The sequence below is a fragment of the Sceloporus undulatus genome, chromosome 2 (genome assembly GCF_019175285.1).
Source record: "Sceloporus undulatus isolate JIND9_A2432 ecotype Alabama chromosome 2, SceUnd_v1.1, whole genome shotgun sequence".
NCBI classification, from domain to species: Eukaryota; Metazoa; Chordata; class Lepidosauria; order Squamata; family Phrynosomatidae; genus Sceloporus; species Sceloporus undulatus.
The window spans coordinates 79,132,057-79,149,279 of NC_056523.1; the positions used below are offsets into that span (position 1 = coordinate 79,132,057).

Below are 17,223 nucleotides of genomic sequence, written 5' to 3' on the forward strand. Positions count from 1 at the left end.
TTATTATTATTATTATTATTATTATTATTATTATTATTATTATTATTATTACAGTAATTTCTTTAACGGCCAGATGGTATTAAAACCCTCTCTCCTGTTAATGGTGCAAAGCGGGCTAAAAGCAGCGATCAAAACAATTGCAGTTACAAGACACTTAAAGGTATGTCACATCCAAGGTCTCTGACATATTTGATTCATTTATGGAATTTTAACTCTTGTTTTTTCTTTAGTTTAGACAGTTGTTCTCAACTTTTTTTCAAATGGATGACTTGAAAATTGCTAGGGCTCTTGACAGACTCCCTGACTAAATGTTTTCATTGTTGCCATTGTTCTACAAATCAAAGCACACACTTAAGTCATGTGAAACCCATACAAGCACACAGCTAAAAGCAGTAAATAGACTTTAGCTGAATAGTGGGCAATGAAGACTATGCTTCCTGACCAAATGCAGCTGAGTAAAACAATGCAAGTAGTGTATGAGAGTGATGCCAGTTCATGCAGGAGGTAGAGTTGCACGTGTCAATTAAATATAAAGAAGAGTAAAATAGATCTTTTTTTTCCTCTTCAGTTCCAGTATAATTGTCAAAGCCAACATGGTGTAATAAAAATCAGAGGCCCTTGACCAGGCACCTAAGAAGGGCTCTCTTAACCAGCATTTTGCTAAAGGAAACCAAGCAGACTGTGATAGTTCTTTACGATCAAAATTGTGGGACCGCTAGACTGGGACTTACCCAGTCAAGAAAATAAAAGTGCAGAGCTATGTACGATAAATTAAGTTTCTAGTCTTCCCATGGTCCACCTGAGTGATGCTGAAGGCCACTATGCAAAGGGATCTTGTAGCACCTTTGGCTACTGTTTAAGAACCTGTGACTTAGATTTTTTAAAAGTTGGGGGGGGGGGGGGGGATTAGGCATCAGATAGACCCATCAGTGGTTACTAGCTATGTGACCTATGGAACTTGCAGGATTTCATCAGCCCCAAGAAGCAAGCACTGGGATAAACACCAGGATGGCTTTCTCATACTTATGCTTCCTGTAGGAAGCATAAGTATGAGACTTCCTAGCTGGCTGCTTGTTGGTGATGGAAAGCTGATCTGAGTGTAACCAGCATGTATACCAATGCAGATTTTTAAATACCATGTTTTCCTGTGTGCTTATGTGTAGAATGACTAGTTCATGCTTTTTAATTAGATTTACTTCCTTCCTGACCATAGGAAGGAATTTCATTTCATTTTCAGATTGCACTTTGATATTCTGTGCTGGGGAGGCCTGCAGCCTTTCCAGATATATCCTGTAATTTATGTTATCATGTGTCATCTGTCTCATTATTTTTACTGTTATTCTAAGGGGTGGGTGGGAGTGAAACCTTAAGTCTGGCAGCTTCAAAGTCAGCTGTAAACATAAGTATACACTTCAGAAATGTGTTGGCTGTCTGTGGTCTTTTCTATCCAGTCTTCAGAAGTATTTGAAGCTGTTGATGGGATTAATCCACACTGATAGATGTGTGACTAAAGGTCTGCTGTCCTGTATTTTTACACTGTGTTCTGTTTTATCATTAAATATAATTGATGAAGTTAAAACACACTAATTTGTCCATCAGATCTGTTATTATTAACAGACTGTGAATACATATGTGTGCAGCAATAGAAGCGTTGATGAACACTGGTTTTGAATAACTGATTGAGGTTGTGCTCTTAGAAATCTTTACTGGGAGAAAAGGCCCATTGAATATGTTTCCTCCAAATCAATGAGGACAGGATAGCACTGTTAAGCTGCAATTTTATACATTCTTATTTTCATTCAAATCACACCAAACTCTATGGGGCATTGTACTTTTAAATTGGTATGACTTTGATCTTCCATAATGCACAATTGATAGCCTAATTAAATATTTTGATGTGAAGGTTAATTAACACATTAACCCAAGACTGAGCTTTGCTTCAAGTATTCCTTTCACCGTTTGTCTGCCAGGCCCAGAGACTATGTGTTCTGCTCTACAAATTCCAGCATAACACCACCAACATGGTATTCTTTTACCAGCAGATGAATGCCAGGATGGAAATTATTCTTGCCATCATTCACAGCTCATGTCTTAGCTCTTTTGAAATTCCCACTGTTGGAAGCCCAGAGTGGTTCTCCTTCTGGCTACTTGACCAGTGCTGTGTTGAGACTCAAGCACAAACTGTTCCACTGTAACTGTGCAAACTATCTCACCTTTATGCCCTTCAAGTTTCAAGTTGGCATGCTGCTAAATTTTAAAAGCAGTAGCCAATTACTCAACTTCAATTAGGCCAATAAGGGATATAATCTTGTCTTTACATTATTGTTTGGAAAAAACAAAGCAATGGTTGTCCATATCTAGCTGTTGTTAGTAACATTGGCCATCTAATGTATTTTAAATTTCACATCCTCCAAATACTAGATAGGAGCAAAATTGATTATATGCTAAATAAAGGAAGGCTTATGGCATGGACACTCCCTACCAAGCACTGAGACTTGTCAAAACACTCTGCAGAAATAATCCAGTTTGAGACCACTTTAACTGCCCTGGCTCAGTGCTAGAGAATTCTGGAAACTAGGGCTCGTTACAGACGGGTATAATAGTACGGACTCAGTCCGTACTAGGGTTAGAAAGGGGCATCACTTCCGGACTCCCCTAACCCTAGTACGGGCGGCGCCCGTTCCACACAGGGGCCGCCATCTTTATGTAGCGGACGCACTGCGTCCGCACGTCGGTTATGACGCCGTGAGTGCGCCATTGGCGCCTCACGGTGTCATAGCTGCCACGCATAGAGAAGCCCCATTTTGGTGCTTCTTTTTAGCTGCGCCAGGAAGCCTCGCGGTTTGGCCGCTGGGGCTTCTCAGCCAGCTAATGACGGCACAGGCAGAGCGCTGCTTTTCGGCGCTCTGTAACGCGCCTAGTTTTGTGAAACATTTAGTCTCTGTCAGATAGCTCTGGTGCCACAATAAATTACATTTCCCAGGATTTCCTAACACTTAGCCAGGGCAGTTAAAGCAATCTCAAACTGGATTATTTCTGCAGTATGTTTTGGACCACAGTATGATTTGGACCATAGTCTCAGTTCCTGGGAAACAAAGAGTTTAGAGATGCTATTATCAAGATGGATCACTTCACACTACACAATTGTAGTGCAATGATTCCACTTTACTTACCATGTTTTCATCCTATGGAATCCTGGGATTGGCAGTCGGGGGGGTCAGTTAAGGGAGCCCCCCCGGTGCTCCTCTCGTGCTTCACCAAACTACAAACCCCAGGATTCCACAGGACGCAGCCATGGTGGTTAAAGTAGAGTCATGTAGTGTGAAAGGGCTGTATAACTGTCAGAATCCTGCATCCAACATGGCCAGTGGGGAATTCTGGGAATTGTAGTCCAAACATAGACAAGATTACTAAACTGTGCTGTGAAGATATGTTGAACTGAAAGTTCATGGCTTCTTGCTTTCAGTTTTTACTCATGTGCTTTCAGTGGCAGCTTAATCATACATAGAATTGTAGAATCTTAAGAATTGGAAGGGACCACAAGGGCCATCGAGTTCAACAGAACAGGTCATGCAGAAATGATACTAGCTACTGCAGGGCTAGAGATCCTGTATGACTTCCTCACCCGATGTTATTACTCCCATGATACCCTGACCATTTGTCTGACCTGGTTAGGATAATGTGATTTGCACTTCAACAGCAACTCAAGAGCCACAAATTCCGCCGCCAAGATCTATGAACAAGAGCCAATGTATTCATTTAACCTCAGGCTGAATTTGTCTGTACACATCTAAACGTTAATCTGGGACTAGAAGTATAATTTGCATACATACATACAGATCAGAACATGCTTAATATACAAAAAACATTTATTTACAGACAACCATAAAAATATAGATCTGTTTAGAAAAAGGAGGATGAAAAAGGAAGGCCTGGCTAGATGTAGCCAATCACATCATTGCAAATTATGGGTTGCCGACTTCGGCAGTTCATGAGGGCAGCAAAGCTGCTACAGTCTGTGGAAAGCTCACTGATGTTGGCATGGGACTGGTGGAAGTAGGGGAGGGAAGGCCGGCCCCCAAGGCCCACAGGACATGAGAAACGCTTGGTGCCATCAGAGTCCTGCTTGGCACGCTCTGTGCGTGAAATGCCAGCCAGCCTGCGGCGTACATTGCCTGAGAGGTTGAGCAGGAAGCCGTGGGGTTTGGCCAGCCAGCGCTGTAGCCGCCCTCGCTCCCCACTCTCTTCGGGCAAGTCCATCCAGTTCTCAACCAAGTCAGCAAAACAGTTGTCCCCCAGCACCAAAGGTTGCCGGTTGCGGCTCTGTGAGAGAAGGGAGACAGTCCAGTCCCCTGCATCCACTGGTTCAACATCCCGCCACCGTTCCAGGCAGGCATCAGAAGCAGATTTTGGACGGGGCCTCCTGGCAGGTACTCGGCGACGCAAGAAGCCCCCTGAGGAAAGCTTACTGGCTCTTAAGGGTGGGGGTCCCTCCTCATCCCGCCAGCTGCTCCCAGACACTTCAGAGTACCCGGAGTCAAATTCCAGGCTCCGCTCGCTACTGGGAGGAGAGAGAGCCACCTCCTCTTCCACAGCCACCTCCAAACAACAGGCAGAGTCTGCTTCGGAAAGCGCTGACACTCGAGGACTGGCACACTGCTTTGGGGATGGGGTGGCAGGGGATGCCCTCTCCATCTCCTGGGGATCCAGTTGAAACTCTTCGTCATGCACCCTCTTAAGATCGTGGAGCGTTCGCATCATGCACTGCATCTGTCCCCGCAGTACTTCGCTTGACTCCTTCATGCACAGCTGTGGGGAAGAAGAAGAGAGACAGCTTCAGCTTCCTGGCACAATTTATTTCTGTGATTTCTGTTCACTTTTCTCCCAAAATGTGAATTCAAAAAGGCTCACAGCAAGATTATTTTTTTTAAAAAAAAAGATACTGATACAGATGAACTAAACTATCCTATTAAAACATAGTTAAACAAATTATAGTGTTAAAGCACAGCCAAATGAAAAATAATTTAAAAGAAGTACACCACCCACCCCATCAAAAGCCTTTCCAAACCAGCCAGTCAGTTGCTAGAAGCCTGTCTAAATAAAAGGGCTGTTGCCTGCTGGTGGAAGGACAAGAGAGAATGGGTCAGCCTAGCCTCCCTTTCCAGGGACTTCCACAGTCTGGGGGATGCCACCAAGAAGACCCAGTCTCCACAAAGACATTGCCCTGTAACTTGGGAAAACTGACATATAAAATACCAAATCACAACCAAACTGAACCAATCAGACTCTAAGGCCAAATAATTAATACTACTACGCATCCAGAGAAAGCCATGAGTGGATCACAAGTCCAGACAATGCAAAAAGAGAGCAAACAAGAGAATCATTGACTTCACAAAAATGTGCTGCTGACCCCATCTGACTCATGTCCTTAGGCAAAACCATTTGCAAGAATAAAACCTTCTACTCTGCTCACTCTCACATGTCTAAGATGGCTCTCTGTATCATAAGCATAGTCCATCTGTGTGCCACACAGATCTCTCTCTCCCACAGCTTACCCTGTACAGAGGTGTTTTTTGAGCCTGCAAAGTACTTCCAAGGCCTTTTCTGTGTGCCACCAGGCTGCCTGCTGCTTTTCTTTCTTTTTCAAAAGCCTACAACACTTGGGATTTGTAAGGGGGCTGTACAGATCTGACTGTTAGCCTAGGTGTGGAACGGGGAGCCAGACCCGCACGCGCAAGCCCTTGCTCTGTCTCGTCTCTGCAGGCCCCCAGCCCCCGAGGCAGAGTTTTTCCGGCAGCATCTGCACGTTCCAAACCCATCCCTGACTGTGCAAGCAGCAGCTTGTTACAAGGAGCAAGTTGCTCCGCCTGGGAGAAGATGACACAGAGGGTGTGTGAGAGTCTCCAGGAATTACACAAGTTGTAGTCTCCAGCCATGCAAAGAGGAAAAGCCAGAAGATAAGGGCCACGGTCATTCATGGCGAGGGAGGGGGCTGCTGTCAATCTATGGCAGCATAAACAAGGGTGAAGTTCACTTAAGAGCTAATGAGTTTTGAGATTCTGCAGTCGCTTTGATTCAGCATCACCTGGAGGAGTCCCCTTTCTTTTCTATGGTGCAGGAAAGAGGGAGGAGAGAACAGGGCCTAGAGTAGCCAGCTTGATGCAAACTAACAAATGAGTCCTTGAACAGATCAATCCTGTAATCTCCCTGGGAGCTAAGATGATGAAACTGAGGCTGTTGTACTTTGGCCACACCATGGGAAGGCATGAATAATTAAAAAAGGACAACAATCCTAAGAAAGGTAGAAAGTAGAGAGGAAGACTGCATGGAGGATGGATAGACTCAAACAGGGGAGGTCATGGGACTGAATGTACAGGACCTAAACAGAGCAGTGGAAGTTAGGTGGTCTTGGAGGTGTCTCATCCACAGGGTTGCCACACCTCAGGCATGACTCAAAGGACAGTTAACAACAAATCATTTCTGGTAACAAATCTGTGGATGCAGCAGGAAAGTGCAATGTAGCTCCATTGTGAAATGAAACCAAGAAGCAAAACAACTGAGGAAAAGCATATCTTTTCCTGGTGCTAAGTCACTGCTGAAGAGAGCCTGCTCTGATGAGAGCAAAGGAAAAGAGGGAGTGTGGAAGTCAAGTCAAGACCAACACAGGGTGTGTATGCGCGAGGGCATGTGCATGTGCACAGGTTAAGGAATCATGCAGCGGGAATTATTTGAGAAAGAATTCTGCAGTACAGTAGGCACAAGAACTTTCTCACCGGATCACAAACTAAATGCTGGGAGGTGTTGTCAGGGAGCCTGAATGACAAGATCACAGACTCCCAGTATCTTAATTCTCACTCCAGTCTCCTCCAGGCCTACATCTCGCTGCTTCTGAAGTCTCTTCCCTTCAGCTCTCAAATGTGTCATTATTCCTCCAGGAAGACTGGTGGATGTTGTGACAAGAAGCAGGTTCATTTAGCTAGTATGGCGACACAGCTCAGAATAGTCCCTGGCAGCTGGCTAAAAACCTGGAAGTCATTAAACGTCTGTGTTAGGCTGTGATTTAGTTGCATTTCCAGCACTAACTCTAGCAGCCATTTTAAAAATAATAATGAAGACTGCAGATTGTCTCTCCCCTCTCTCCCCATCCACCCTTAATACAGCACTTCCAATATAGGAAAAACCCAACCACTGTTTCTAGTTGCTGCATCAGATAAACTTCACTACATCAGTGAGTCAGTGACTGATGGGCTTTGAAGAGATAACCACCCCCCATTATAAGTTCTGCACAGGTTAGGAAACACTGCTGTTTTCAGCGCACACTCACAACTCAGCAGCTGCAAAGAAAAGGAATTTTCCTGGCCCAGTATCAGGCCAGCATTTGGGATATGACTCAACACCATCCCCAAAGAATTGCATCCCAGATTGTAGTATCCATCTAAAAGATAATGTTGTAGATAGCCAATATTTCTCAAGACCACTGTATACTCAGTGGAAGATTTTTCTGGTGGCCTGTGAATGAGGCCCGTAATAAACTGAAGTTCTTTACAGGCCTGAAAGTTGCCAAAGACTGGTCTCCATCTGTTACCCAACCCAGCCTGTGCTCAGTCAATATGGCCTCCTTCTTCCCATGATATCTCTCTGACTTTGGCCACTGCCTCTCTGACCAAGTGAGTGAGAATTGTGCATCTTGACTGTCTAGCCAACACCTAATTTCTTCTTCTGGACTGGACCCAAACGAATGACACACTGAGTGAGGAATGAAAGAAGGCTGGTCACAACAGCAGCAGGATGCCAGGTATCCTTGCAAGATTGACATTCATGGCAAACTTCAAATTACCATTAGAACTGGACCACAGCTGGAAAGACCAAGTGAAAGACAAAACAAACAAGGCATCCACTCAAGCTGTTCAGACAAGCAAGTCTTGGAGCCATAATGTAGCACCAACACAAACAATTTTCCATACAAGAGTCCGAGATGCCAGAGAATAGCTGAGGAACTTGATCCCTGAATTTAGAACAGGGCTGGGTAAAGTCTGGCCCTCCAGGATGGACTACAACTCCTTATCAACTCTAGCCAGCACAAACAAAGGTAAGGGATCATGGGAGGGGCAGTCCAGCAAGGTTACGTAGGCCTAGCTCTGCTCATCCAAATGGAGAATGTCAGTTCCATCTAATGGGATGCTATCTTCAGATTACTACCAAGCAACCAGCTGCCCATAATTGTTGCATACCAAGAAAGAATCCCACACAACCACTATCCCCCTGTGGCAGTAACTCCAGAAAGTGAAGTTTGCCCAGACTCAGCATTAGCCATTTCAGTTTCTACTTTTAAAAGGTATTGGTCACTTTTCCATATGCTTTCATCACCTAACCATAACAGAACAACACTAATACTGTAATATGCTATCAGTTAAAACCAAAACCAAGCTTTTTTTTAAGTCACAAGGCTAATTAAACCATCCAAACAAGAGAGAAAGGACTAGGATGCTTCTCTCTTGAAATCCCAGTAAATATGTCTTTCTAATGTCTTCAAGCAGAGGTTCCAAAGTCAATGAAGAAATGCATTGCTCAGAAAAGTGGTTATTAAGGTATTAAATCTCAGTTCATGAAGCTCTTGAAAAGTTAACAACAGCAGCTTTGATTGGGGCCAGAAGTGAACAAAAAAAGCCATCAATGGTATCTCCCTGCACTTATTCACAGTCTAGAACAGGAGTTCCCAACCTTTTTGACTCACGGAGCCCTTATTTCTATGGTGGAGCCCCTAAGAGACACCCTATGTCTTACAAGTTAATGGTGTGAATACATCCTTATTATTTAATTTCATTCAATTTTTCTTTCATTTTTCTGGAGCAGCCACGGAGCACCTGGGAAGTGCACACAGAAGTCCTAAGGGCTCCTCGGAGCACTGGTTGGGAATACCTGGTCTAGAATATTGGCAGTCCTTATTCAGAACAACTCACTGTAAGCAGAGAGCATACAAGAAAAAGCTTCCATACACATACAAGCTTCTTCCATCACCCCATACCCATATATACAGAATGTCTTTCAGTGAGGAATGCTGGGAAAGCGTTCAAGCCCTACACATTTGCACTGAACAGCAACAAAGGGGAGGGGGCTATCCTACCTACCCAGCGAGTCCTGTTTACAAAAGAAAATAACATGGCTGCATATTTCACAGTATGGCTTTGGCAAGGCAGCTGCTAGGCCCCTTTTAGGGACCCCATTCAATGTGACAGTAAGATAATTTTGCATTGCATAGAATCATGAAGCAGAGGCTGCTCTAGCCTTTCATCTTTCACAACATCTGTCAGCCTTCTGGTGCTTGCACAGAAGAAGAATTCAATATAAAAACTGCTCCTTCTACCATTACATCACTTCCTGCAGGAGGTCTTCCCAGCATTTGCTTTCCTACAGCAAACAATTTGCTCCTTTGTATTTCCATGGTCACTAGAGAGGCCAAATGGTGGCTCAGCCTTTTGGCATTCTCACGTGCCTGTCATTTAAGAAAACTAGGGGTCCAGGCCAAATGCAATATAGTATTTCTTCTATTTTGCCATATTTCTTCCAGGACTATGAAGAAGATTTAAAGCATTTTAAAATACTTTTCTTCCTGATTGGATAATTCTGCACTTTGCCCAAGATGTCAGTGGTTAAAGCTCCTCATTTCCTAATAGAAAAACAACAACCACCCAAAGTAATAATGGAGCAATATTTATGTCTTCTGGTTTATTGGATTTGGATGCAGCCTTTCCTCAAAGTGCCTAGACAGGATCAAGGTATAACATGGGCTTGACATCAACAACTAGTATCTTTGGGAAGTTATTAAGGTCTGAGCCAAGCCCATCTGTGCTTATGTCTGCCTGTCCCAGGTGACTGGGTCTCTGCATCACCATTTTAAATTCTTACAATACCTGGAAATGTTACTTGGCCAAGGGCATTGTGTGAAATTCAACAAAGCAGACAAATGCCTGCTGCTGTTGCCAGGATGGGTCACCAGCATAAGAGATGCTCTACATTAAGGCACTTAGCCAAGGGAATTCTCAAATCAGGAGGCAGCCTTGGTAGATTCATATACTAGAATTTCCAGGGGAGGGGGGGGTGCCACAAAGCTTTTCTAACGCTTTTCACGCTTATCTTCTGGGGGCACCCATCCAACAAAATAATCAGGATAGGTACAGGAAGGCTTAGGGTGCATCTTAATTAAAAAGTTCCAGATTTTGTTCCTATTCTTTCTGATTTTATACTGAGTTAAAATCAACCAGCCTGGGGAGCTGCTGGTATAGTACTGAGAACTGACAGAAAATATTCTAGGCTAAACAAAATGTGTAAGGCTCTTTAGAATAAAATCAAAGAGAAGGAGCAAAATCTTGGACTTTATGATCTTTTTAATCAGTGTGGATGTGTCCTTAGTCATCACCTTTCAGATAAGTCATCCAGAAACCTCTGCAACTGCATTGTCCTCCCAAGGGTTAGTAATACCCCTAGCTGAACAGTAGAGGGTAAGCCCTATAAAGGGGTGTGAATGGATGTCTATTAGAAGTATGCATATTAGAGCAAGCATGTATATTACAATGTACAGTGTGTGTGTATGTGTGTGTGTGTGCGCTACTTTGGCCACAGCATGAGAAGGCATGACTCATTAGAAAAGACTATCAATCAATCAATTCATCTACTAAAACCTCCTGAGACAATATATCCCCTCCCACTCACAATCATCCAAATAAAAATCTCTTTCAATCAGTCAACCAGTCAGTCAGTCAATCTTTAAGTCAACGAAGCAGTCAAATCAATCAATCAATCAGTCTGAAATGCTGAGATAAACTCAAGGGTCTGAGCATTCAAGTTAGCCCTTTCCCCATGAAAAAAATTGGGATTTCCCTCCTCCCTGTGGCCTTCCCAACAAGGTTGGCTTTTGCATCCCACTATCTTGCCATTATCCTTTGGGAAGGGCAAACATTATCATAAAATGTGGAGGTTTTTAATTGCTTTTTTTAGAAAAGTTTTTTTTAAAACTGATCCTTTTTGGAAGCTGCCTTGGCTCCCATTCTGGGAGAAAAACGTCACATAAATGAATAGAATAAATTAAAATAATGCTACGAAAGGTAGAGGATAGTAGAAAGAGAGGACGATCACATACTAAACGATGGACTCTTTTAGGGAGGTCATGGATCTGAATTTGCAGGACCTAAGTAGAGCAGTGACGGAAGGAAGTGTTTCATCCATGGGGCTCTTCATGAATTGGGGTAGACTCAGGGCAGCAAACAACCAAAAATATTAGAGCCACAATGGTTTAGTGGTTTGATTGCTGGACTATGTCTCTGGAGACCTCTTTTTCCAGGACACATCCTACATACAACCTTCTGTCCAGGAGGAATTCCAAAATGTCCTCCATGTGGAGAAAAGGACTAAAGAGCATGGATTTATATTTCTACAAGTGTTTTCAGCCTTTATTGGGTAGTGTCCTACATTGAATGTCCTACATTTTGCAGTGCCTTGTCCTCCTTTGTGGTAGTGACATCTGGCCACCCTGAATTTAGCAACATGGCAATGTGGAAATCAACCAAAAATAAAACTAGTTTCCAGTTAGAGCGGGGAGCACAGGCACTTGAAGTGGCTTTTCTTTTTTGAGGCACTCCTCAAAAGGAGGAGATATGGCACAGAAACCAATGTGGGTCCCCCACCCCCAGAAAGACAACAGATATTGAATAAAGATTAGGTGGGGAAGGAAACCAATGTCCATTCAGTCCTCTCCAAGAGTGAGCTTTCTCTAGCATTCAAAGGGAATGCTTGGAACAGCCAGCCCTGAGTGCCAACCAACCATCCTCTTTGCTTCTGACACTGTCTTTCCATGCAGTTTTGGGTCTTTCTTTTCAAGAAACAGCCCAGGCAAGGTTCCTCCACCACAGCTGCCATTTCCGGCCTTACTTTTTAGCACAAGCACATCTTCATCCTGCTGGATCTGCTCCAAAAGGAGAAGGCCCTCTCCTTAACCCCCGAGTCCATTTTGAAAGGCAAAATCTCAGCCCCAAGAACATAAGGAGCAGCTGCACCAGAGCATGTGCAAAATATACTGCCTTCGTTCATAAATAAGCAGAAAAACATACCCTCCCCTCTAAGGACGACATCACACTACACACTGTTATAGTGCTATTATGCCACTTTAACTGCTATGGCTGCCCCTTGTGGAATCCTGGGATTTGCAGTTTAGGAAATAGCATTCACAATTCTCAGCCAGAGAGTTCTTAGGCTTCACCAAACTACAAAAACCAGAATTTCACAGGAGGCATCCATAGCAGTTAAAGTGGAATAACAGCACAGTGTTGTGTGATATTGACTTATGTTTCTTTACTCACAAACAGAGTGGATTTCAGCCTTGTTCACTCTTCACGAAGCATGGGTTACTGAGGTTGCATCTGCATTGCAGAAATGATGCAGTTTGATACTACATTCAACTGCCATGGTTCAATGGCTGCATCTGCACTACAGAAATAATGCAGTTTGACGCCGCTTTAAGTGTGTGTATGTGTGTGTGCCTTCAGGTTGCCTGTCCACTTATGGCGACCCCATTAATTTTCTAGGGTTTTCTTAGGCAAGGAATACTCAGAGGTGGTTTTGCAGTTCCTTCCTTTAAAATATCACCAATAGCACCCTGTATTCATTGGTGGTCTCATTCAAGTACTAACCAAGGTTGACCCTGCTTAGCTTCCAAGATCAGGTGGGACCTTGATGCCTTCAGGGTATTTAGGCCGACTGCTTCAACTGCCATGGCTCCATGCTATGGACTTCCAGGATTTATAGTTTTGTGAGATATTTAGTCTCCTCTGTCAGAGTGTGCTGGTGCCACGACAAACTGCAAATCTCAGGATTCCATACCATGGAGCCATGGCTGTTAAAATGGTGTCAAAATGCAGTGCAGATGCCACCTCAGTCCCTTTGAAGGCAAGCACGCCAGGATTCAAGGTGGCTTACTCTGGCTTGAGCATGCAGAGGAGTCCAACTCTGGGCACCGCAATACTCTCTTGAGACTGACTCCTGCCTCTCCCAGAGAGTGACCACACGTCCTCCTTTTCCAGGACATGTCCTACATTTCAACCTTCTGCCCAGCAGGAATTCCAAAAGGCCCTCCATTTGCAGCATGACTAAGAAGCATGGATTTACATTTATAATGTTTTTTTAGCTTTATCTACATTTTTCTTTTGAATGTCCTACATTTTGTGGTGCCTTGTCCTCCTTTGAGGTGATGACATCTGGCCATCCTGCTATCCTGCAGCCAGGTCACTTCTCTTAGGCCAGCTGGTGGTGGTGCGATGAACCTATATGTCTTTATGTGTCTGTGGAATCACCTCAGTCTCACCAACCACCTGGACGCCAGGGCTGCAACCACACTGCAGAAATAACCCAGTCTGACCCTGCTTTAACTGCCATGGCTCCATACTATGGAATTCTGGGAACAGCCCTGGCAGCACAACAAATGCCCAGAACCCCACAGCATGGATCCATGGCACTTAAAGCAGGGCTCAAACTGGATTATTTCTGCAGTGTGGCTGCACCACAGGAGGGAACTGGTGAGACATTTTGCCAAGGCTGGCTGAAGGGAGAGTGACAGTGAGACCTCACTCCTGGTCCCAGCTGAAGCCAAAGAAGCAGCCAGCACTTCCCCAGAGAAAAGGACCCACAGCCCCTCGGCCCAGGTACAGTGACAACAAGCACAAGCCCCCAAGGCATCTCAGGAAGTGGGGCTCAAGCGGTCTAGCAAAGCTCACGCTGCTAACTTCTACCAACAACAATATGCCACCAAGTATATTGTGCATTTCAGTTGGGCAATAAAGGTATCACTGATGGGTTTTTGCTACTAACATCTGTCTTTGAGGGATCTTGCAGCGCCTTTGAGACTGACTGAGAGAAAGGAGTGGGCAGCAGGAGCTTCCCTAGGCAAAGACCAATGCACCCCCACCAAATGCACCTGAGGAAATAGACTTATGTATAGGAAAGCTCATGCTGCCAGCTTCCTTCTTTCAGTGAGTCTCAACGGTGCTGCAAGATCTCTCTGCAGGCTGTAAGAAAGAAGTGGGCAGCAGGAGCTTTCCTAGACTGAACTCTACTTCCAAATGCATCTGAGGAAGTAGACTGAAGCCTACAGAAGCTCCTGCTGCCAACTTCTTCTTTTCAGTGAGTCTCAAAGGTGCTGCAGGATCTCTCTCTACAGACTGATTCCACAGACTCACACGGCTATGTCTTTGAATTCTTCCCTAGACTTGAGTCTATTTCCTTAGATGCATGTGGTGGCATCTGGTCTCCACCAAACTGCATCTAGGGACGCTCCTGCTGCCCACTCCTTTCTTCCAGCCAGCCTCAAAGGTGCTGCAAGATACAGACTGGTCCTACAGAGTCAGAGGGCGAAATCTCTGACTCTTGTCTCCAAGGGATCCTGGGAGAGGGGTGCTACAAGGTCCCTGGGCCCCTCCCCCGGGTTTCCCAGCCTGAGAGGCAGCCCAGGGCCCCTTCTTCTTCCCTGCAGCCCCCAGCAAAGGCTCCTCTCCGCCTCTCCTCTCAGGGCTCCAGACAGGGATTCCCTTCCATGCCTTTCCCATGCACCAGGGTCCAAGCCTACACTCTCTATATGTATCTCTGTGTGTGTGTGTATACAGTATATGTAGGGGGCGTATGTCTCTGTGTGTGTCTATACATATATATGTGTGTGTGTATGGGCATATATATATATATATATATATATATATATGGGCACACATATATACACACATATATATGCCTATATGTATGTGTATATATATGCCCATACACACACATACATACATACATGCGGCCAATATATATATATATATATATATATATGGGATGTACATGTGTGTATGTATAAATATGGGGGTGTATGTCTATACAGGTAGACACATACACACACACACATATATATATGTGGTGTACGTCTATATAGGTACAGACACACACGGGAGCATATGTCTCCACGTGCGCCTGTGTGTGTCTATAGGGGAATGAGTGTGTAAAGGGTACGGGTGTGTGTGTGTGTGTGTAAGGGTGCGTGTTTGTCTGGCTGTATAGAGATCCGTGCGTATAAGCATGTATAGGCGTGCGTGTCTGTGTGTGCGTCTGTGTAGGAGTGTGAATAGGGTGCGTGTGTGTCTGTGTGGACAGCAGGGCGCCTATGGATAGGTGTATGCCCGTTTGCGTGCGAGTGTGTGTAGGGGTGCGTGTAAGTGTGTGCACAGGCGTGTGTGTGTATATATATGTGTATATATATATATACATATATAAAATAATATATGGGTGCATGTGTCTGTGTGTGTGTGTAGGAGCGTGTGCTTACATGTCTGTGAAGGAGTGTGTTTGCGTGTGTGTGTAGGGGTGCGTGTGTATATATAGGTGTGTGTGTGTGTGTGTGTGTGTGTATGTATGTGTATATATATATATATAGTGTGTGGTTGTGTGTTGTGTGTGCATGCAGACCATCCCGTCCCTCTGCCCTGGAGCCCCTGGGAGGGACTCACTCACCACTTCTGCGCGGAGGTGGCCCACATAGGCGTCCAGGCGGGAGGCTCCGCTGCTGTGCATCCCAGAGCCAGAGAGGGCAGACGGCAGACCAAGGCAAGGGAGGATGGGGAGGGCTGTCCACAGGGAGCCCTCTCTCTCGGCCGAACGCAGGAGGAGGAAGGCGCCTCCGTCCGCTCCCTTTCCTCCTTCTGGGCGCCACAGACATAGCGAGCGCAACGTTCGGGTCTGTCCGGGCCACGCCCCTCTCCAGAGGGAGAGCCAATCAGCGCCCCTTCTGCCCAGGAGGGAGCCAATGAGGAGGAGGGGGCGTGGCCTCCTGAACACGAACTCCTCCTCCTGGTAATTGAATAATTAGGGCCCCTATGAGGAGCCGGAAAGGTCCCAAGGAGGCCGGAGCCTAGGGAGCCCCTGCTGCAGCTTCTTTCTTTCAGGAGCTCCCTAGAGAGTGGCTGGGGCTGTGAACTTCGAATACATACATGCTCCAATTCGCTGGTAAATTGCTGCCATGACCCAGTGCCTTGCTCCCTCAGTGCACAGGCAATGCACTCTTTACATTCTCAGAGCACTCTTGCTCATTATGACCTCACTCTGGTGAGAACTCCAGCCTGGCATTCAAGACGGATTCCGAGCCTGGGCCCTGCCTTGCATGTGTGCCTTGTTTGCTTTTAAGTTGTGTATCATTTACAAGAACCCTGGGGTGGACCTGTCCCAGGGTTTTCTTGGCATGTTTCTTCATAGACAAAGGAGTTTAAACTTTCAGCTTCATTAATAGATGTGTGTGTTGTGTGCCTTCAAATCTCTCCCAACTGATGATGCCTGCCCTAAGGCATAAACCTATCTTGGGGCTTTCTTGGCCAGTGTCTTCAGAGGGGGCTTGCTCCCTCCTCAATATGACATCCCTTCAAGGATTTAAACAGGGCTATCATCATGTCACCTCTTAACCTTCTCTTCTCCTGGCTAAACATCCCCAGCTCCCTAAGTCTTTCCTCATAGGGCATGGTTTCCAGACCCTTCACCATTTTGGTCCCCCTCCTTTGTACAAGATGGTGCCTTCCCAGAAGTAAGCTGGGCTGGTGAAGGGACAATATTCCCCACCACATCAGAGGTCTGCAAGATGGTTCAGGGGAAGCAGGACAGGCCAGATGCTCTAGATCAGTGCTGCTCAGAATTATGGTTCCTGTAGCAGCGCTGGTCTTGGTGAGCCATTGGCTGCTGGTCCCTGGTCAGGTTCCAGGAATGAAAGAACTGCAGCAAATGGACACAAATATGGTGCCGGTGCCCTCCTGGCAAAAGGGAGGGGGTTCCCAAGAAGCACTGGTGTAGGTAACTGTTCCCCAACTGAATGTAATGGGCAGACTGCCCAAGAGGAGTGGGGTTCATATCCCATGGGTTTGTGCTTTTTGTGATTTTTGTAGCCCTGCTGTTAGGTAGAGAGAAGTCACTAGTTCAGAGAGCTGAAGTTAGGGGTTGGCAATGAGAGCCCTCCTCCCCAACTTCATTCTGCCTAACAACATGGCTACCAAAAAAACAAACACATGAGTATGATAAAACTGAGAATAAATAGGCAAAGCCCAGAATATACAGTGAAGTTATACTCCTTTTAGAATTGATCGTGGCTATTCTCTACTCATGATCAGTTCTAAAAGGAGTATAACTTCATTAACGGTAGGGCTTCCCTGGTCTTGCCCCAGACTA

General features: G+C 45.3%; 1 protein-coding gene and 1 long non-coding RNA gene across 4 annotated transcripts in view; one reads left to right on the forward strand and one right to left on the reverse strand.

Annotated features, from left to right (window-relative positions):
- The window catches only part of LOC121924207, a 17,889-nt gene extending 16,306 nt beyond the window's left edge, over positions 1-1,583 (forward strand). Inside the window, exon 2 of the long non-coding RNA XR_006102548.1 lies at positions 55-1,583. This is a non-coding gene — a long non-coding RNA (uncharacterized LOC121924207). The remainder of the gene's footprint in view (positions 1-54) is intronic.
- A 2,272-nt stretch (positions 1,584-3,855) lies between these two features.
- INKA1 (inka box actin regulator 1) lies at positions 3,856-15,733 on the reverse strand. Of its 3 annotated transcripts, none has more exons than XM_042455884.1 (2): positions 15,529-15,733; positions 3,856-4,809 (listed from the first exon to the last, which is right to left on the reverse strand). In XM_042455884.1, the coding sequence occupies exons 1-2, from the start codon at positions 15,586-15,588 to the stop codon at positions 3,937-3,939; spliced, it is 933 nt and encodes a 310-aa protein (XP_042311818.1). In that variant the 5' UTR covers positions 15,589-15,733; the 3' UTR covers positions 3,856-3,936. The 3 variants fall into 3 exon arrangements, with proteins under 3 accessions (XP_042311818.1, XP_042311819.1, XP_042311820.1); XM_042455885.1 differs by lacking the exon at positions 15,529-15,733 and adding an exon at positions 11,926-12,137; XM_042455886.1 differs by lacking the exon at positions 15,529-15,733 and adding an exon at positions 5,556-6,787.
- Positions 15,734-17,223: the final 1,490 nt, after the last annotated feature.